At 39.2% G+C, this 21,562-nt stretch overlaps 1 protein-coding gene across 2 annotated transcripts in view; it reads left to right on the top strand.

The window, feature by feature from the left end:
• Positions 1 to 14,137, top strand: part of LOC137796156 (receptor-type tyrosine-protein phosphatase gamma-like) — a 377,436-nt gene extending 363,299 nt beyond the window's left edge. For both annotated transcript variants that reach the window (XM_068593883.1, XM_068593882.1), the window contains exons 20-29: positions 337 to 512; positions 1,763 to 1,898; positions 2,738 to 2,884; positions 4,367 to 4,460; positions 5,675 to 5,751; positions 6,804 to 6,932; positions 9,261 to 9,407; positions 10,443 to 10,585; positions 13,165 to 13,300; positions 13,776 to 14,137. In XM_068593883.1, the coding sequence (XP_068449984.1) occupies positions 337 to 512; positions 1,763 to 1,898; positions 2,738 to 2,884; positions 4,367 to 4,460; positions 5,675 to 5,751; positions 6,804 to 6,932; positions 9,261 to 9,407; positions 10,443 to 10,585; positions 13,165 to 13,300; positions 13,776 to 13,925 (1,335 nt within the window). In that variant the 3' untranslated portion in view covers positions 13,926 to 14,137. The remainder of the gene's footprint in view (positions 1 to 336; positions 513 to 1,762; positions 1,899 to 2,737; positions 2,885 to 4,366; positions 4,461 to 5,674; positions 5,752 to 6,803; positions 6,933 to 9,260; positions 9,408 to 10,442; positions 10,586 to 13,164; positions 13,301 to 13,775) is intronic.
• Positions 14,138 to 21,562: the final 7,425 nt, after the last annotated feature.

Genomic DNA, 21,562 nt, shown 5'->3' with positions numbered 1-21,562 from the left:
GGAGGGTTTGTATCTATCTGGACAGACAGAGCAGGATATGCCCATATTTGGTTGATTAGACCTTTGGAAGAATAACACCTCTCACGAACGCCCTTAATTTGGTGACAAACCAAGCATTGCATTTCACAATAAAAGCATCCTGCCATTCCACCAAGTGAAAGCTTTTAATGTGAGGCTTTATTTAGTTTCCTAAATAAACTGATACGTTATGATATGATGTTTCCTGATATCAAGGCCAAAGAAACTAACCATGAACTGAAAGTAAGTGTAAAGGTGCTTTCTGTGTGTCCCGGCCGCCCAACTTTAAAAACCTTCTTCCTCTTTTTCTTTTTCCAGGGAGGGAAGGGGAACCCAAAAGCGCGGGCCCAGAGTGAACGGACTGTGCTCCAGTATCATTACACCCAGTGGCCCGACATGGGTGTCCCGGAGTACACCCTGCCCGTCCTCACATTTGTCCGCAGGTCCTCGGCCTCCCAGATGCCTGACATGGGACCCATGCTTGTCCACTGCAGGTAGTGTACTGCGTTCACTTTACTGAAACTTCCCTCATCAGTCTGTTCCGCCGCATTGCTGTCATTGTGCACATTAACTGTCGTTCATAATGAGTGTCATCACTTCTGTTCATTAAGTTTGCATAGAAGGTGTTCATGGATTGTATCCTTTCTTTGTTTTTGTGAAGAATGCATGTGTCGCACTGCCCCAACAAATGCTACGATCATAAATTATTTGTGCTTTTAGGCAAATTATTACCAATTAACCCCACACCTATAGCTTTATGCTTTTCTACACTTACAGCTGCATATCTAAGCAGCTTCACTGAACTTGCTGTCACAGTTGCCAGCTTGTATTTAAGGGCATTTTTACAGTAAGGCGGGCACGGAAATTACTGGTAATTGTCCACTGACTGTGACCCCGGGGGGAATGAGTACAGAGCTCTCTGCTATCATCTGCACTGTGATTATCGATAATAACTTGTCACGCTGCCTTGCCACTGTAGCTGCAGACACACTGCTCATTACTACCATTTTGTACCGGCACATACACACGCAGACATCCTCCCGCTCATTATACAAGAAAAAGACACACTCACATTTACTCTGCTGCCCTGCTGCTTTAGAGCAACAGGAAACTCAGAAATCTTCAGTAAGTACAGTAGAGGTGTTAATTGGGTCTGTGGCCATGCTGTCGACTTGTAGAAATGTACAAACTACACTTCAGTTCTTTGAATTACATGCTCACTTTTTCTTTAAATACTCAGTTGATATGAGTAAAAAAGTCCCCAAAAATATTCCCTCACAGATTGTGAATCAGTACACTCGCTGATGAGGCTATTATAACACTTTGAATTACAGTCATAGTCAAAACACCAATGAGACAATTTTGTCCCAAAAGTGTCTTCATGAATTTGTGTCCTTTTTAATCTGGATTTGCACATGAACTTAATTTATTTTTTAATGTTTTGTTATATAGTTATGATGTATAAGATAATGTTTTTGCAAATTACAAAGAACAGTTTATTGTGACGTGTTTTAATTTTTTTTGTTGATAAATTCATACATATATAGATAGTGTGGTTTAAAATATGGATGTCTCTAGACCCTCAATAAACGACTAATACAAAAATACCCCCCCCCACCTCCCCCAACTGCTGCTGCAAGTATGCTTACCATTTGAAAACACATTAAGTGTTTATTGATTTAAATGCTTATTTCCCACACATGAACCATTTCACTCATCTTTCATCTCTTGTGTTGTGTTGCAGTGCTGGAGTGGGTCGGACTGGGACGTACATTGTCGTAGACAGCATGCTGCAGCAGATCAAAGACAAGAGCACAGTCAATGTACTCGGCTTCCTCAAACACATACGCACCCAGCGCAACTACCTAGTCCAGACTGAGGTTTGTAGAGCTGTGGCTGCGTGTGAGCCAAATGTTTATGAGACGCTTGTTGGTCAATGTAGTGGGTAATCAATGTGATCAGCTAATTACTGTTGGATTCAGATCCTAATCTTGACATTTTAATGCAAAGTATTTAAATTCTACATACTCTGTTATGAATATGCATAGCGACTGCCTTCTTCTGGTTGAAAGATGTCAATCGATTGATCTGGCAGTAGGTGAAATACATGGAGGGAGCTTTTGCTTGCCACCAACCAATTCCCCCTCCCTGCTCCCTCCTATGACACAAATGCCTTCCGATTCTGGGGTAGGAGAGAAGAGTAGCTGTTAACCTTTTAATTATCATATAAATTGCTAATGCTAATTGCTAGCATGCACATGCCTCAACATCAAATTAAGAAATGTTTCATGTTATTGTAATTTGTCGCAATAACAGTCCCTTTTACGGTACTCTTACCCAATGACAAAATATCACAGTTGTCAGCATGCTAGCGATTAGCATTAGTGACTAGCATGAGCTAATTTAACGAGTTACTCATATCATTAACAGTAATATAAAAATAGTATTCAAGTCTGGCTACATGTCAAAGTAATGTAGACCAAACCCAGCAGTTCATGTGGTGCTTTTTATGTACTGTAACTGTAGCATGAAAACATGGTGGAATAAGCACGCTAGCTTAAGCTTTCCACTGCATTGAACAGCACATATATAATCTTAGAAAATATGTCATTGTTGCAGTTGCAATGAAAATCTATGGTTTGGCCATGTCAAACACCATCTTGCCATACCAGCTGCTAAAGTTATTTTGTTGTCCTCTGTCACCATTTGGCTGATCCAGGAGCAGTACATCTTCATCCATGATGCCTTGATGGAAGCCATTTTGGGGAATGAAACAGAAGTGACAGCCAGCCGGCTTCACAGTTACTTCAACAGCATCACAACCCCAGGACACAGCGGGCGGACACATTTGGAGAAACAGTTTAAGGTGAAGGGCATTTATTATTCACTGTACTTATGCACATTTGACATAAAACAACAATGTGTCTTGTGTCGGGTTGAATAACCAGTTTACTTTTAGTTTACTAGCAGTATTAGCTTGCCCTTATTAGCTTTTCACATTGAGTTTGTGTTTTATTACAGCAAGATTAATCATTGAAATACATGAATTGAGGTGACAAAATGCTTAAAGTATTATCAAAGGTCTCGAATTACGGTCCAAAAGTCCTCCAGCACAACACATCTGTACGTTCCTCCTCAAATTAACAATTTATACAAATAAACACAGCTTCACATACATTTAGTGATTATTATTTTGGTTATTTTGGAAAGTTTAGCAAAAAATGCATATTATCAGTGCGAAAGAGAAGATATTATTTATATATAATACCACAGTCTTGAAATAAATATTTGGTAACGCTTAATGATAAGCATAAGTAATATATGATAATTTGATGGTTAATTAACCTTTAACAGTTATAATATGGTAATTAATTATGTTTACTTATTATTATCAATGGTATAACTTGTGTTTTTATCAGATTATGGTTGCATTCACTATAACATTTTGTATATTATATTAAATATGTGTTAATAATTTGAAAACTTTTAAGAAATGGTTACATATATAAATAATACATTGATAGATGGACCAGATATTTGTGCCAAGGGTTAATAATCTGTTTCTGGTCTAACTAACTATGTAATGTTTCAAGTTGTTGAAGATTTACAAATCAATTGATAATTATTAACAAATACTTATTGTTAAAAAAAATGCAACAATTAGCTGTTCAATAATAATGTGATCAGAATAAGCTGTGATATTATACATAATTTATAACACAAATGTTAATGTGAAAGGCAAAGTTGATCCATAGTCTTTTGTAAAGTAGCTATTATAAATTATTACCAGATATTCTCCGGATCATTTGTATAGCTTTTCTTCCACCCAGCCGAGGTGTATATTGGTTGTAGGTATCAGGGTTTATAAGGTAACTCTTGTTATTTCATCACAATCTTCCACAATGAAGTCCAAGGTCTCGACCAGATGCCGTGTTGTGCAAAACATTAGCTTTCTTTGTCATGGTAATTAGTTGGCACCTTTGAGACACTTTGGTTCAGTTTGTTTTCCTGCTCCCAGCTACCGAGAGACACTTTCTGTTCTACTTTCAGCTTTTCTTCCAAAAGTCCTCTGATGCTGTTGAAGTCTTTTCGAAGAATATGTTGTTGGATGTTAATTGAAAGGGTTAAGGACACAGAAAGGGTTGAGGACACACAAACAGTGAGGGAGAAGTACATTTTGTCACATAATAGGCCTTAAATGAAAAGCTATAAATACATTTTGATTATAACAAAAAAGTAGATTTTGATAGTTTATCGTGCACATTTGTACAATTTGTATCATCCACAGTACTTGTATAAAATGTTAATAATTAACAAACACCCACCTTCTTCTCTCTTTGTCTTTTAGTTGGTAACACAGTGTAATGGCAGATTCATGGAATGCTTCAACGCTCAGAAGGAATGCAACAAAGAGAAAAATCGAAACTCCTCCGTGGTGCCATGTAAGTCTTCCACTACAAAGAAATGAAACTGCATCCATCCATAATAATAACTGTAAAAATGCTGTTCTATACAGATAGATAATTATTGAACTCATGAATGAAAGGCTTTATTAATGTGGTTATGTCAACTTTATGTGACATGCTTTTCCTTTCAGGGTTCAACATACATTTTTTATACAAATTGTTTTAGTCATCAAATAACGGCAAAGAGTTACGTTTCAATACATGATAGTGTGGTAATCAGTTTTGTGACAGCCTGACTTGCCTTAGTTCATGTTTTGTACAGCCATCTGAAATTAAGTGAGATGCCAGATTTTTTTCAGAAAGTAAACAAATCAAAATCCAATGTCTTTGATAAAAGACATTTTTAGTTTTGCCTTGCTCTCAAACTTGCAGTAAAAACTGTGCAATATATATATTTGGCATTTCACCAACATCCTCTAACGCCACCAACTAAACTCCTGTATCCAGAATAATTGAAACGTTTTCGTCAAGTTTTCAAACCTTGTCTTTACTCCCCGCCATTTCCTCATGAGTGCCTGATTGTTTCTGCACGTGTGGAACTATCAACAGAGATGAGAATGACGCAAGATGGCTCATTCCGTAGCTTCAAGCCCTAACCTTAACCCCTAATCCTATTTATTGTTTGAGTTGTGTTTAAAGGTTGTACATGGGGATTATATATTATTGTAGCCAGGTTTTTCAATTTGATACCTAACAGGTTTTGTTTTATTCATACCATGTTGTCTTCTTGATTTGTACCTTGTGACCAGACATAAAAGGTTCCCCTAGGGACCTTAGCTTCACTAATAAACTTAAATAATGTGAAATTGGTACACATTAAAAATAAAAATTAAAAGCTTTTTTTTCTTGCTACCGGTTCTAAAATGTGAAGAACATATGAAGGGCATCCAGATATATTATAAGAATAGAATATGATTTGCCCACCGGCCTAGCTAAGCCTGGACATGGATTGTTTACAGGCTGGCTGGTCCCATTATCTTTACTCAGCTCCTCTGTTATCTGTAGTCACTGGTTGTTCCACTCTTCTCTGAATCCCCGGCCAAGAATTACCTGGAACTGTCCACACTGAACCACTAACAGCAAAAAGATGAATGAATGCACTCATAGTGGCCTCTTAGTCTGATTGCTCTGTTCTAATGATGTCTATTCTCTTCCCCTCTCTCTCTTTCTCTCCGTCTATCCGTGAGCAGCGGAGCGAGCGAGGGTCGGTCTTGCACCCTTGCCCGGCGTTAAAGGCACCGATTACATTAACGCCTCTTACGTCATGGTCAGCACTTCCACTTCTTTTGTCAATCATTGATATTTCCAGTCTTCTCTTGGTGTTTCCACTCAGAGCAGGTTACAGGTTATCAAGTTAAAATACACTTAGTCACTATCACAGGCTTGGTTACATCACCTTTGTAGTGGTGCCCAAATCCCCAAATGACCTGACAGCTCATGTTGATTCTCATCATTAAAGTGGCAGTCTGAAAGATTTTCATTGAAATGAATGACTGTTGGCTCACTATATATTGCAGAAGGAGGTAACAATGGTTTACTTCCATTGGTCTAGACTGCTAAACCAGAACTGAAATCCTAAGGATTGACACTAAGTTTCCAAACATTTAGTGTGAGGAATGTGATGTTTAAGGCTTCTATATAACAAAACCAGGGACTGTACCTTTAACCGGGTTCTCCATTAATTCATTGTCAGAAAATGGGACATATCATAAATAATAAACAGATAATAGTGAGAGTCAGAGTGTTGCAAGAGACCGATGTAGATAACAATGCTCAAAGCCGCAGAGGCTGAGATATGCTGACTTATGAGTCCACTTTGTGACAGCAATAACCTTGATTCCTGGTCAAGTCTTGTTTTCTAGTAACTGCATGACCCTTAAAACCTCAAAGTATGATGCTCGGCCGAGATGACCCTGATGATTTCATGACATTTCTTTAGTTGAAGAAAAGTAACAGTAGGAACTGACCCTGGTGGGTAAAGATGTAGAGTTCCCCTTTAAAGCTTTACGGAGAAGTTGAGAGCAGCCTTCAACCCAAAAGTCTGTCAAAAAACAGGTGGTTAAGTTTCCATGTGCTGTCAGGTGAGATCACTACCTTGTTGTTCATGTAGTGTGAAATCGTAGCTCAGATAAACAGCCGCTCAGCACAAATTAGATTCAACCTTTAAAGATCTGTTTAGTCCTTTCATTTTAAACTAAATCCTAACCGTGAAGATGAATCTGTGATTTATATAGTCACGGTAACAGTTTGTGTTTTCTGTTTGAAGTGAATAAATGTGGCGTAACTCTCCCACTAACCTGTTGTTTGTTTGTGTTTTAGGGTTACTGTCGGAGTAATGAGTTCATCATTACCCAGCATCCTCTGCCCCACACCACAAAAGACTTCTGGAGAATGATCTGGGACCACAATGCACAAATTATTGTTATGCTGCCTGCGAACCATGGACTGGTATGAAACACACAAACACACTCACTCCGTGGTTAGTCCTATCTGCCACTTTAACAAGCATGTGCACGCCTTCTCAGCCTGTGTTTAAGGTATTATGAATCACTCACACGTCGTCTCACAGTGACCGGAGTTACACACACAGCAGTGACGTGCGGTGAGGTTCGTGGCTGGTGAGACACTGACTCTTTCAGAGGAACTCTTTCAAATATATGAACCCAAAAGAGTAACTTCAATCACGATTCAAATGGCAGCTTGCACATTGACAACTGCTTGTTTTTCATATTTCATATCAGCATTCTTTGGAAGGTACATATTGATTCTACCAATTCACAGCGGCCCAGAGAAAGAGTGCATTTCCTCTGCACTTACCGTGTGCTTTTAATGTGTCATTGCAATTCAACAATTCATAGTCATACAAATAAAAATAGGCCATTAAGCCCACTGCAGTGCATGGTCTGACCTTTAATTGTAAATTAAATCCATTCGTCTATCCTTTCGGACAAAAATCTCTCTGACTTTGTTGCAAAAGTCCTTATCTTCTTTTCATTTTAAAAGTGTAGAAGAAGAGCAATGGCAGAACAAGCATAAACCCATGGGCTCTCGCACGCCCCCTTGATTGAGGCAAAGGTACTGTTTGCCTCCCCTCAGTGTTTTACACTACCTATAAACACTATCTATTATATGGAAATCATTGATTATTGACATATTAATATACATTGTAATATACAAATATTACAGTGGTGACAAACAATGAGAAAGCAAAAGGCATGCGCTCAACCCAGTTTCTGAGGGATTGCGCAATCTGAGATGAGGCACAGCTCATTGCTGCCTCACCCAGCATGTCTCCTTTCTATTTAAACAAATTCAGCCTTTTTTTTTTTTTTTTAAATGCTTGAAATTATTTGACTCATACATACATTACATTTATACCACAGATCAGTAGAGCAATAAATGCTATAGGTTTGGCTCAATATGAATTTAGCAACCGCATACATCAGCCGACATGCACAAACAGTAAGATCAGAGGGGTGGGATGCAGAAGCAATTTCTATGTAGTCCTCAAGGGAACTGTGTTGAATTTACAAATCAAAGTCTGCTTACAGGAGTGGGGAGGACTGCTGCATATTAAGACAGTTGTATCAAGGCCGGTTGGCTGCGTACTGAGCTGCATGAAACGAGGGACTGTGTTCACCAAAGATTGTATCTAACCACAAGGGTCCTCCTTAAAGGACTCAGCAATGATTGGTTGATAGGTGACCAGACTGTAAATTAGAACTAATTAAAACACAGGAGCACACTTTGATTAGATGAAGCCGAGAGCACCAGTTATAGCACTCAGTTCATGAGTGCTGCAAACAGTATTTTCCCAGAACCGTGGTAGTGCGGTGTTGTGTAAACCATCATCCCCTGTTGGATTGGATTAGTTTAAGTTTTTGGTGAGCGGATCAGATTTTGATATACTCTTTTATATACTCTACATGTTTTTAAAAGTTTTATTGTTGTATTATTTAAAAACTTCAGAGTCAAAAAGACCAAAAATAGGGGTCTTAAATTGAGGACTGACTTGCTCCTTATTTTGAAAAGCCAATTAGGAGCTACTTTTAGCCTGTGGATGTTTTTGAACAATGGCCCTGATATTTTGCCTCAAGTGATGTCACATGGAGCAGCATCGGTCGGGGCTAAAGGCGACCAGTTTGAAAATATAGGAGTGCATAACGAAACTTATGGACTATTTAAAGGACAAGGGTAGAAATAAAATCAATAATTTGGACACTGGTCTGACTCTGTAACCTTGTACACACATACACAATCATGTGTTTGGGTCACAGCTAAGATCAACATTTTACAGGCCATTCTGATAATTGTAAACATGGGATTCCCTCGATAGCAACACAAACAAAACTGCATGAATAATAGAACATCCAACTATTGCAGATTATATGTGTTCAATTCCAGTCCAAATGTACCCAAACCTTTTTTCCCCACTATTGAATTACATTTATTTTGTACAGCCTAAAATCACAAATTAGCCTCATAGGGCTTTACAATCTGTACACATACAACATCCTCTGTCCCGGGACTTCCCATTGGTTCAGGAAAAAATAATTTATGTGGAGAAAAGGGGAAGAAACCTTAAAGAGAGCAACAGAGGAGGATCTCTCTCCCCCGATGGATACAAGTACAATAGATATCATGTGTACAGAATGAACAACACAACAGAGTTACAGCAGTAACTAGTGTATATGTTTAATAACAAAAGATATCCTGCAGTAAAACTGTATCCTCTCACACCACGTTACATGCAAGGAACTCTGTGCTCTTCTGCAGGCAGAGGATGAGTTTGTGTACTGGCCCAGTCGGGAGGAGGCCATGAACTGCGAGGCGTTCACTGTCACCCTCATTAGTAAAGACCGACTCTGTCTGTCCAATGAGGAGCAGATCAGCATCCACGACTTCATTCTGGAAGCTACACAGGTAACTGTGTGTGTGTGTGTGTGTGTGTGTGTGTGTGTGTGTGTGTGTGTGTGTGTGTGTGTGTGTGTGCATGTGTGTGTGCGTGTGTGTGTGTGTATCTGTTATTAAACCACTTGTTTCAACTCTATAGTATCTGTTTACATTAGTGTTGGACAGTGAATAATTGCGTTAGGATTTTGATCATGTTGACTCTTAGATTCCATTCCTTCACTTCAGATGTAAATCGATACTTTTACACAAGACACAGGTCTTTCCCTTCTCGCTATTTTCAAAGCTGTTTGAACTATCGCTTGTGTTTAAATTTCACTTGAGAGCCAAACAAAGTCCCTCAGATTTGAGAACTTCTTCGTTCACATCCGTTCCCGAGCTCCTAATCATCAGGGAGCGACAGCTGCGCCCCGAAAGAAAATGAGTTCAATTTTTGGCGCGTCATGTGACCAGGAGCAACCAATCACAGCTGGCAGAAAGATTACTTCCTAAATACCAGTCTGCGTTAAATGCATGTAGGAGAAGTTAATTTTTTTTCTGCAGCAGTACCCAAAACTTTACCATCTGTCCCACGGACTATTTCTCTTGCTCTATCTTTCCGTCCATTGACATCACAACATCTGGTGAAAGGTCAAACTGACAGTCAAATGGAGCAGTAAAGCTGCGAGGGATTTGCAATCCTGGAGATCTATGTATTGTTTTGTTTTGACTTTGTTTAGTTGAGTCAGTGAGGCTTCCTGCTAAACTACAGCAACTTCATCATCTTAGTAACCGCAGGAGCGCCAACTAACACGCACCTTATGAAGGATGAAAGTGACATGGCTGGTGTTTTTAGACACATGTGAACACTGTCACATTTACAAAAATGCATAGATAAATGAATTGTATATGATACCTATTTTTGTTTACCAATACTTCTATCGGTCTATTAAGAAACAGATGATCTCCTTCCAATTATGTTTGTTTCAAAGCTGAAGTAGCGTGTAGTAGCAGTTGAATAGAACCAAACCTCCTTTATCTAACCATCTACTCTCTCCTGTCCACCAGGATGACTACGTTTTAGAGGTTCGTCACTTTCAGTGCCCAAAGTGGCCGAAACCCGACGCGCCCATCAGCAGCACCTTCGAGCTCATCAACGTCATTAAAGAGGAGGCAGCCACCCGCGATGGACCAACCATCATCCATGATGAGTCAGTCAGACATTTTATCTCCTCTTATACTGTGTCAGCACATCACTACTCTGCTTATTTATAACTAGGTACAGCAAATTAGAAAAGCTAAGTGGAAATAGAACAATGGGTCCAGTTTATTATTACATTATAGTTGGAGGATGAGTGGGACTAAAGCACTTTATGCATTGTCATGTCTCATGATATATGGATAAGCCTTTGGCAGAGACATGCAATAAAACTCTAATGAACCTCTCTCGCACATCTGAAGAAGTCACATTAAAAAAAGAACAAAGTCTCTCCTGGCCTCGTACAATCAAACAGCCATCGTCTCCTAATCAATTTAGCACAAGAGCCTCAAACCTGCTGGCTCCTAATTCATCCAGAAACCCCTTCATCTAAATTAAGCCTAAAGCTCCACAGACTGACAACTGAGAAATTTAGGACCAGCAAGATTGAACATAAAGGTAAAAGTGTGATGTGACAGTGCTGTGGCTTTGTTGTACACCATTCTATGAAAACATGCTCTGGTGGCTGCGTTAAAAAGCTTAAAGATCCCCCAGGTGAAATGATGTTAATTAGAACAACACATTCAACACAACAGATAACACTTCCATTAAAAACAACCATGTTTTATTGATTGCACTTTGTTACAGGTTCGCAATGTTTCCCTGCAAAAAGGAATTCCATCCAGTTCAAGATGCACAAGAAAGCAATTTGTTTTCGTATTTGAACACATTCAAGCCGTAATGCATAGGCCAGAGAAAAGGGTCGCACTTCTGAAAAGAATTAACATTTAATTGGTTAGCTGGACAGATGTGATTTTATATTTATTCAGAAAAGTTGTAAGAACATAAATGTGTCGGATGCTAAAATAAAACTGCCTGTTGGCCACAGTTACAGAACGTCACTGTCAACTGTCACACATTTTGGCTGCTACTAAAAACATTTTGAGTTTTGTTTCCCAGATCAAATTTCAGGTTGAGAGAGGATGATAAATTGAATCTTAAATCAAATTAAATCACTGCAGGATTTAATTACTGCTCAAATAGTATTGAATATCATCACATTTAGCTTTGTGAAATAATACTGTGGTTGTTTTCTCCAATGTTAGGTAGTTTTTTTTGTCTGTGAGAATAAACAAATAAGCTGATTGACACTGGCAGTCTGACTAAGTTTAGTGAGGAAAGACACATGTTGTTTTACTTCTAAACAACAAGTGACAGCTCCTCCGACCCTCCGACTTCCCTCCCAGGTACCCCAGGAAACTGCCCAATTAAACGTAATGAAAGTGTCTTCAGTATTGACACACATTAGTGGTCCTGAACGACGCTCTAGTCCAGCAGGTTTGCTCATGTTTATTCATTAGAATAATGAAGATTGCTTGTCGCATCCTCAAGAAGGAAAGTGACTAATTGAGCACTTCATGCGGTTGCCATGGTGCAGGCCGGCGAGCAGCACCTAAGAGACTGTCAGTTAGAGGCTCGTCCTAATTGTCTGCACGCTCATTATCCAGCCAGGCGTGGGTTGTTAGCAGGGGTTTCCGCCACACTGCTGACAGGGCTGCTAATGGAAGAGGAGACCCTTTACGTTGGGAAGTCGTTCTCCAGGGAGCCTCACGCTGGGCCGAGCTGTCGTCCTCAGGTGGTTTTACTTGCTAATAAATCTTTAATCTCTGAGGAGGTTTCCTGAATCTGGGAGGGTCTTCACTCCCCGGCTGAGCTGCTGTCGAGGACAACTCAAAGTCTGAGTAGTTAAGGTCCTCACAGCACCTCCAATCAGGAATTTAGAGAGATTTTCCTGTAGCCAATGGATTTAATAGATCAGAGGAAACAGAATGAGAAAAATACTGTTTCTTTGGTGAGGGACCATTTATAAGTAGAATCCTACAAATGGCTGCCATACTGTAAATTGGACAAGTCATAAACAGACAGGGCCGCGAGCTGGGTGCTGCACAGTGGGTGGTGGGACTGCAATGACGACAAACATACATTTTTCAAGTCATAGTACCTCTACTGAGAGGAAGCCTCTCTTTTGCAAGAACATCCTGATTGCTTCCTTGCTGCACAATGGTGCATTTCAAATTCATAATGAGGAGCTAGAAATCAGAAGATGACAAAAGTCATTATCTTCCATGGGCTTGTCATTTGTAAAAACTATAAAATGTTATGACCATCATTAAGAATGCAGAAAAAGAGGAACAAAAAACATTAGAATGATTCTGAAATATAGTCTTTTATTGTTTTGAGCATTAAAACATGAGGTATTTTCGAGCCTATTCTTCCACTGAACATGGAAAGCACAGCCATAGTTGAAGGCTCCCGATGATAAAGTAGTTCAATGATATGAAATGTAGCTACATTCAGTGGTTTCCATCAAACTATGATTTCCATCCACAAATGAAACGTTATTTTCCATGTAATTTTCCGTTACTGACACCCTCAAGTCAAACATGTCAGGGAGCGATTTCCTTTTGATTACCCCAGTTTGCCCCATTACAGGTTCCGCTGTAAAAATCATCTGTTGACAATCCAAGAGCTTCTCTGGTATGATTGCTGAGATGCACGCTAACCACAGCCCCTGACTGTGTGTCTCTCCAGGTTGGGAGCAGTGTCGGCCGGCATGCTGTGTGCCCTCACCACACTGTCTCAGCAGCTGGAGAGCGAGGGCGCCGCCGACGTCTATCAAGTTGCCAAGATGATCAACCTCATGAGGCCAGGAGTCTTCACAGACATTGTGAGTGTGACCATACACCTTAGAGTGGTTCTGATCGTTCAGGATGAAAGCAGCAGTGACCACAAAGTTGATCAAAGTCACTTCAGCAAGTTTGATTCCGTTTATGGACAGAGAGAATATTTGTCTCTACTTGTGTACTTCAATTTCTTTTCAACGTACTGCAATTCATTTGTCATATCTTAAAGCAATTTTTTGGAAGATACTTTAGAGAACAGACATATGTAAAAAGATACTTTTCAATGCACTTTTTTTGAGGTTCCACGCAGATTTTAATGAACGTTAGAAGAAAACAGCATTTCTTAGATAAATGTAGTTTGGTATTGTGATGTCAAAAACTGTATCAAAACAGATTTCCATCCACATTGAGCAAACCTATAAGCTACAGTATAACTACAGGGTACGGCTCGAAGAGAAACAAGGTATGGATGTCATGTTCTCACTTGTTCTTCTTTGTCTGTGTGTGATGGCTCCACAGGACCAGTACCAGTACCTCTACAAAGCTTTGCTCAGCCTCGTCAGCACCGAGGAGAACGACTCGTGCTTTCTGACCAGGGACACTAATGGGACCATGACGTCCATGTCCGACCAGTCTGACCAGGCAGCGAGCATGGAGTCACTGGTCTGAGAAAGGCTCTCAGGGGCACCGGAGCTGAGCTGAGCTGAGCTGAGCTGAGGGTCTTGTGGTTTTAAACCACCTACAAGGTCTCTGAGCCCACAATGGAGGCACTTAACTTTGTAAACTGTCAAGGAACTATTGTGAACAAGACTTTTTGAGGCCTTTTTGCCAGACTCTTGGTTAAAATAAATAACCTGATTACTTTTTTACACTGATAAAAAGTTTTTGATATTTATTTTTTTCGCCATTTTATGTCTTAATGTTCTCCTACTGAAGGGTTTGCACCTGCGTTTTTGTTTTTCACGACGGCGTCGGTAGGCAACGGGAAACACTTTTCGGTCTTTTCTTGTTTGCACTATATAATGTCAGTGTTACTGCCTATACTAAAGCTGACTCACTCGGCTTTTCTCCATTCAAGCTCTGATTTTTCTTTTTGACATTCCTTGGCTGTGGCCCTTATTAAATCAACTGCTTCTGTGAAGGACATTTTTCTGCTGCCACCCACCAGTTGATTTAAGACAGTGAACGGAGGAAGGCACCGAGTCTCCGCCTCAGTGACAAAATGCTGTTCCACTTCAGCTCAGTGTGACCTCCTCCGCCCTGCTCAACGATAGTACTCATATTACCACCCATTTACCACAAAAACCAAGATCTTGGAACCTATTGCCACAGACAAGTAGCGCTTGTTTTTTTTTAAAACTAATTTCCTCTTCACCGTTTTATTTTTTTTGCCTCGTTTTCTTGTCACTCCCACTCTTATTAGCAAGTCTAACCCATGTTAGAATACCTAAGGTGGTGTAATAACTGCTACTGTGAAATTGTATTATTATTTCTTTGTATAATTCATATTATGCTTTTTAATATATGGAAATACTGTATGTATACATATATAAATATATCCTTATCATAATAACTTTGTGATTTTTGTACATGTCCTTTGTGGCCTCCTGCCTCAGGCCGGTTGATTTACCACTCCAGTCCTCACAGCTGATTCACAGCCATCTGGAAGCGGACTCCCTCGGTCATCTACGTTCTTGTATGCTGCTATGTCATCTGAACTCATAAACAATTACACACATACAAACGCCACCGGTAGTGATTTTACATTTGAAACATTTACTACAACAAACAATGCAACAATATGACATTGCCTCTCTTGAAATTCACATTTTTTTTATTCATTTTTTTCTGTCATTCTGACAGACAAGCACGAACACAGTATGTGGAGTTTTCAGTTTCTCACATGCACCTGTGTGTGTCTTTACAGGGTTGAATCAGTATGATTTGCAGGGGAAAAGCAGACTCAAAAACAAGCTCTATGCAACAAGTTGGTTAGGTTTTAGAAATCTGAAACAGGGTTTAAAACATTCTTTAGGTTCTCAGAGTTAATTTGTGTTAATGTCGTCTGGACAGAGTAAACACTGCTCAATAACTCTCTTCTTCTTCTTTAAAGGGTCTTCATATTCTAAACATGATATACTTTATCTTTGATAATGCATGCGGTGTAAGAATAGAGAAGACAAAGAAAGAGTTTCCCATAAGATTTCCCTTTATTTGCAAACTACAGGTCTAAAGCAAGTGCTTTGACAACCATAATGTGTGATTACTCATAAGGAACTGCCACATTTAAGTTTATTATGAAGAGCTGGAGTTTGTTCACAGACATATTTTTTAATTCATCGATTCCTGATATGACATTTTGGAACGTTCTCATCTTCCATCTGCTCGACCTGTAGCAACCTCTATATATAGTGTTTACAAAATGGTGAATGAAAGTTAAGGCTCAGGTGTGGCTAAATTTCACAAAAGACCGCAGTGATACAGTAATATGTCTACCATGACAAAGCATTTCATGTAGCATTGAAAATACTCCCATTCACTGGTACAATGTCCTAAGTTTAGTTTGGAAAAGTGGAAGGCATTCAGTAATCAAACGTCGCTTTGCAAGAGTATGGGAATATTTCTTCAGTTTAATGACTCTTGATATATGTTACATTATTTAAATGTGTTGAAAGAAAAGGTGGTTCTTGCTTTGATTTCTTACTTTTGACAATATGACAAGAAAATGAATCGTAATTTGATAAGAATTGTAATCAATAAGCAGGTCTTTCATTTAACTTCATTGATATTGTTGACAAATTCTATGAAAAGACCAAAACCGTAGAGATAGAATGGGAGCAGAACCGACATGGAACTGTTTTTTGTGGTCATAAGAGAAAATGCCGATAGTTGTTAGTTATTATGGTGACAACAAATGTCAGTGCAGCAATAAATTGTTGTTTACTGGTAAAAAAAAAAAAAAAAAGAAAGAAAGAAATTTAAGCAGCTTTGGGGTCGGATGGCTGTCTTGGTAGAGAGTTAGCTTGTCTTTCTCCAGAGCGGCGGGGATTGAGGTTGAGTTAAACCCAGCACTGTTGCTGGCCATCAGCCCGCTGTTCAGATCGATTTCTCTCACCAGTGTAGCAATAAAGGATGGCAGAATTAAAAAGATGGCTATTGAACCAGTGACCTGCTAGTCAGATAGCTAGCATTATAATTGCACCATGCTTTAATGCTACACCAGTTACGGAAAATGAACAAAGATGTCACTCATCTGGCGATAGCAATGTGCTTTTCTCGGGTGTACGGATGAAGAATTGAGTTGTTCAGTTTTACTCATTTACTGGGCATTGTAACCTTACCTTTTTTTCTAACTTTAATACTCCACTGCTTTTAGTCATTATTGTATCACCAACTCAATGAGTCTGCAACATGCCATATGTTTGTTCAGTTTATATGTAAGTTAACCCACGACAACGCTCAAAGTTATATACTTCAAAATGGCTGCTGATCTTACCATCCTGCTACATTACTTTGAATGGGACTGTCTCAGCTACACCTATTCTATAACCCAGAACAAAACCAAGATGATGTTTGTCTCTCTCTATTTAGAGATATGTTCAGATTTAGAATTAGATTTGCCTACCCGTTCTGTGGAACCTTTTCTACACAACAGTCTCATCCTCTGATTTTATAACAAATTGGCAGCAATTGCCAAAACACAAACTACTCATTACCTTGTGGCCTGACAAACTGTTGCTCTTCTCAATAAACTATTCATAAACACATAGAAACATTAGCTTAAGCTGTCTCAGACAAAAGCATCCACAATGTCATTCAAAACCAGAGCATGCCAGATCTGATGTGTCAGCCCTAGTATGCAGACCTGAGAGGCTAATTGCTAAACATCTCAAACTGGACAGCAAATGCTCTCTTACACAATGGTATCCACTTATTAAAGTAGTTGACTAGTAAAAACAGATCTGTGCTCGCTGACAGAGGTCTGATCACCCGCTCCAAACTCCCAAAGGCCTTGTGTACATAGTTTCCATTCCTCGCTCTCTTTTATCCAGAGATGTATTTTTTAGTGGTGTTGTGGCCTATAAGCAAAGAGCAGAGTCTGAATTGTTCCCTGCTTTAGCTGCAGTAACTCCTTACATGCACATATGCACACATATTTCCACACGCATGTTTTATTTGACATGAGGATGTTTTGATTTAGCCGCTGATTCTTATGACATTCTGTGTCATCGATGGCACGAAAGGAAAACTTGTCTTCTTGCATTTGAGATGAAAATGTGAAAAAGGATTTTTTTTTTACACAGCACAAAACAGATCATGTGTCGAATGCGAGGGGGGCAAATGTATTTTGATCTTTTCGAAAAACTTTTACCAAAGACTTGAATCCTTCCTGTGCAGAAAAAAGATGTTGTGCAAGCTTTTATCTCGCTTTTTCCTCTCCTCTCACTGGATGCCCAACCCCTCTTTCTCCACCTCACACTATATCTGTATTTGTATCAGTGTCCTGATTGAAATTTGCTTCAAAGTATCACTTGAGTATCTGTTTGCTTTAACTCCAGCATCAAAGTCATCACATGCATTTATTGTTAGATATCATCATGTGTGATAAAGAGATGCATCTTAATATAATCTGAGCAGACAGAGGAGCATTAAAGATTCAAAGCTTTTCTATTCCTGGTTCTCTTGCAGTATTTTCTCCTTTTTAAATGGGAGCCATACAAGCTAAATTCTCCAAATATGACAAAACATGCTCTGTTTCTCGGGCTTTTTTTTCTTTTATATTATGAAACACACTTTGCTTAAGTGCCCGGTCACACCACAAACTTGCACTGCGAAATAGATTTTGGTCATTCTCGAAAAAAAGCTACTGGGCCTACTGCTTAGCTCATTTTTAACATGCTATAGCTAGCCGATTGTGTGGTAGTGCTAGTCAGTATAAGGAGCTTTGCCACACGTGTTGGCTTGCTACCTGTCACTAACAGGACAATACTTTGAGGTGGTTAACTCAAGGGAATACTATCCACACCTGTATAACGACTGAACATGCGGGGTGGCTCCGACAGAGTGGAGTGATATGAAATTAATTGATGCGTCAAGCTAACATGATGGCCGCCACCATTTGGGATCTCCAAAGAGTTTAGCGCTGTTAAGTCAGTATGCAGCTGCTTATTGGCATGTTGAATGTACTGATTGACTCAAATTTACATGATTTCTGAATTCTTGCTGTTATAAATACCTGTGTGACCGGGCCCTTCAAATGGTCATCCTGTCATTTCTTTCTGTCCCTATATATAAGCTTTTCTGATCATAGTGATCGCTCCGAATGAAACATATTTTGTGTTGCCATAAGTACACACAGCTGTACTGTCAGTAAGAAATGTACATATATTTTGTTGCCTCTGTAACCGAGACCTTCTTTGGAAACTGTATGTATTGACTGTGTCTGAGGAAATCTTCCACAGATTTTGAAATTCCATCCCAAACTTAGTCTTTTACAATATTTTGACATAACATGTAACACAAACCTCTCACAAGGTTTTCAATCCGACACATGTCTGGTCTATAATCACAAATATGTTCAATTCATTTCCGCCTTTGGAATTCACTCAATGTGTCGCTGTTTGTGGTGGATTGTGTGAAAGCCAGGTGTCTGTGAAGCCAGCTTGTGGTCATCGTTACACTCCAGTTTCCAGCTTCACGCTCTTCAGGCAGTGATTGTGATATTACGATGTTACTCCCACTTCTTCAGATTATTTTTGCTTTTGTTTTTTTGCCTCCTGGAAGCTGTGATTCTGTTGCCAGGCGTGAGCAATAGAATAGCTCCCTCTCGTGTAAGTCACGAGGTAATTTCCTCACCATTGAATCGTTTCAGAAAAGTGGCTGTCCCTTCCTCTTTTGTAACATGAAATAAGACAAAAAGATGGATTTCTGTTTGTTTTGTTGAAAGCTATATCAAAGCATTCTATGATAGTGTTATTTAATATGTAAATGGTATTGCTATACATAAAATAAATATGGGTTTTGATGTAATTTTCTGAAATCATTTGTGTGATTATAATTTTTTTTTACAAGCTTTGTTACTGTTGAACATCCATTGAGGTTTAAGCTGTGGTTTGTTCCACCAACTCCTAAAATGATATGTCACTTAATTTAGTATAAAGAATATGTTACAATTGTTACCAGCTACTTGTTTCTAATTTAATTTTACAGTTACATTACTGAATCCCTTTATTTAAATAGACATTTATTCTCCTGATAATTGACAAGAGACTGATGATGCTTCCATTATTGCTTCAACCAATCATTCATTATTAAGTAACAGGCTGCACATAATGAATCTGCTCCTCTTTATCAAACCGTTAAAAGGGATAGCAGGACATAAATGAAAGATGAACGACACGTTCGCCAATGAAAACATTGTAGACTTGTTTTATTGAAGACCAAACGGGGACGATGAGCACTGGAAATCACAGTCTGACTGGCTGTTGCTGAACATATATATGTAACTAATCATGTAATCACTTAGGAGTTCCTCTTAAAGGAGCAATGTACGACATTGACAACATTATTGCATCATTAATATATCATTAAACAGTTATTATCTATGTAAAGATATAGTTGACTAATGTCTACCTGAAAAGAGTAGAAAGTCTCTCTCCCTCTGCTGGTTTGTTATCTGGGCTACTCCTTCCTGTAGCTAGCACATAGCTGGGCCCGCTTCTGTGAAATTCTGAGACGTTTTATGAATATAGGTCAAAGACTGAATTGGAACATTTTATTTAATTGTAAAACTGAGTTATTTTTCCTATAAAGTTTGGACTTTCTAAACCTTCTATTACACACTTGTATATGCACATGTATAGTGTTAACAATATGACCATGGGAGATATGTATAGAATCATTAAAATGTAACTCCTCATGTAACATTCACATAATTGTGTCCATCTTAGGAAGAAAAACTGTGTGGACATATGATTGTATTTCTACTGGATCTATCATATTAGTGTTTATCATATTAGCTGCTGAGCTAATAAATAAATACATCAGGTGATTTAAAAGAGGATGACTAGGGAACATTAGAAATGATTCTAAATTAGGATCCAAATGGAAAATATGTATTTCCCAGATTGATCTCTGGGTTCTCTGGTTTGGAAAACTGGAAACATCAAAACCTGTACTTAATACCAGGAAATAAAATGGGTGTGGTTGAACAGGGAGCGAGCATTGCTAGAGGGCTAACACCGGTGTGTTAATGTACACCTCTATGGTAGCCCCAAAAGCTCAACATTAGGCAAATTCTGTTTCTGCACACACACAGCTGACACTGTGACACAGAAGAACCAGTTGTCACGCCCAAGGGGAAAAGGGGTTCAGGGAATGTGCAGTGGAAGATGTAGAGGTGCATCATCGGGCCAAAGAAACCTCTGTAAAAGGACAGAATATCAGATGGACCAGATTTCAGATTCGCCACTACTGACAGAAGATGGGTGGGGGGCAACTGGCGCTGTTTCTGTGACTGACAGAATAACCATTCCCAGAGCAATACAACCCCGCTCCCTCACATATGTGGTTAACTTCTCCCTTCCTACCAATTTCTCTGTAAGTCACTGCTATATTGATGCAAACGTTCCACTCAATGTCAGTCCACTTGCACACAGAAGCTGATAGCAGTCATCTAACTTATCTTGATGATCAGAATATTGCGGCTACCTTTTACCTTTCCCACATTATGTTGTCAGAAAGCTGAAGTCAAAAGCAGGAGACAAACTGCCATCTAAGACTTCAGAGATCAAGTTATAACGGTCAAGCTGACCAGAGAGTTTCCATTCTTTGCAGCCCAGCAGAGAGCAGCTTCACTTGTGAACCTTCATGTTGTCGTTAGCCAGGTCCAGCTCTCACAAACTGTTCCCAAAAGGTCACAGCCCAAAAGGTCAAGTATAATAGTAGCCATCACTCCATCTGAAAGTATGTCTTTACTTTATATATTGTCTCATCTTGTTCCAGTTCTAAAGTTATGCCACCGTGTATGATTTTAAAACTGTATGAAATATCTTACGAAATAAGGCTACACCATTCCATCAATTGGAAATGTTCTTAATGTCATGTGCATTATTTGGGACATACTTGCCCAAGAATTCAGCCTGGGGACAATGGAAGGTTGGTGGGTGCTTAGGGGCTTACATTTTCACCCCAAATAAATGGGCCAACTCAGTGAAATATCAAACTGCAGTCTGGTGGCAGTAAATTGCTTCTTCTGGTGAAAAAATAAAGCAACTGTTCCACAAATCATGCTTTGGGGTGCTAAA

Source organism: Clinocottus analis, unplaced genomic scaffold (genome assembly GCF_023055335.1).
Source record: "Clinocottus analis isolate CAN_PGR_092001 unplaced genomic scaffold, fCliAna1.0.p SCAF_3, whole genome shotgun sequence".
NCBI lineage: Eukaryota > Metazoa > Chordata > Actinopteri > Perciformes > Cottidae > Clinocottus > Clinocottus analis.
Note: the sequence above shows the minus strand (reverse complement) of the source record. Positions and strands in the feature narration are given on the sequence as shown.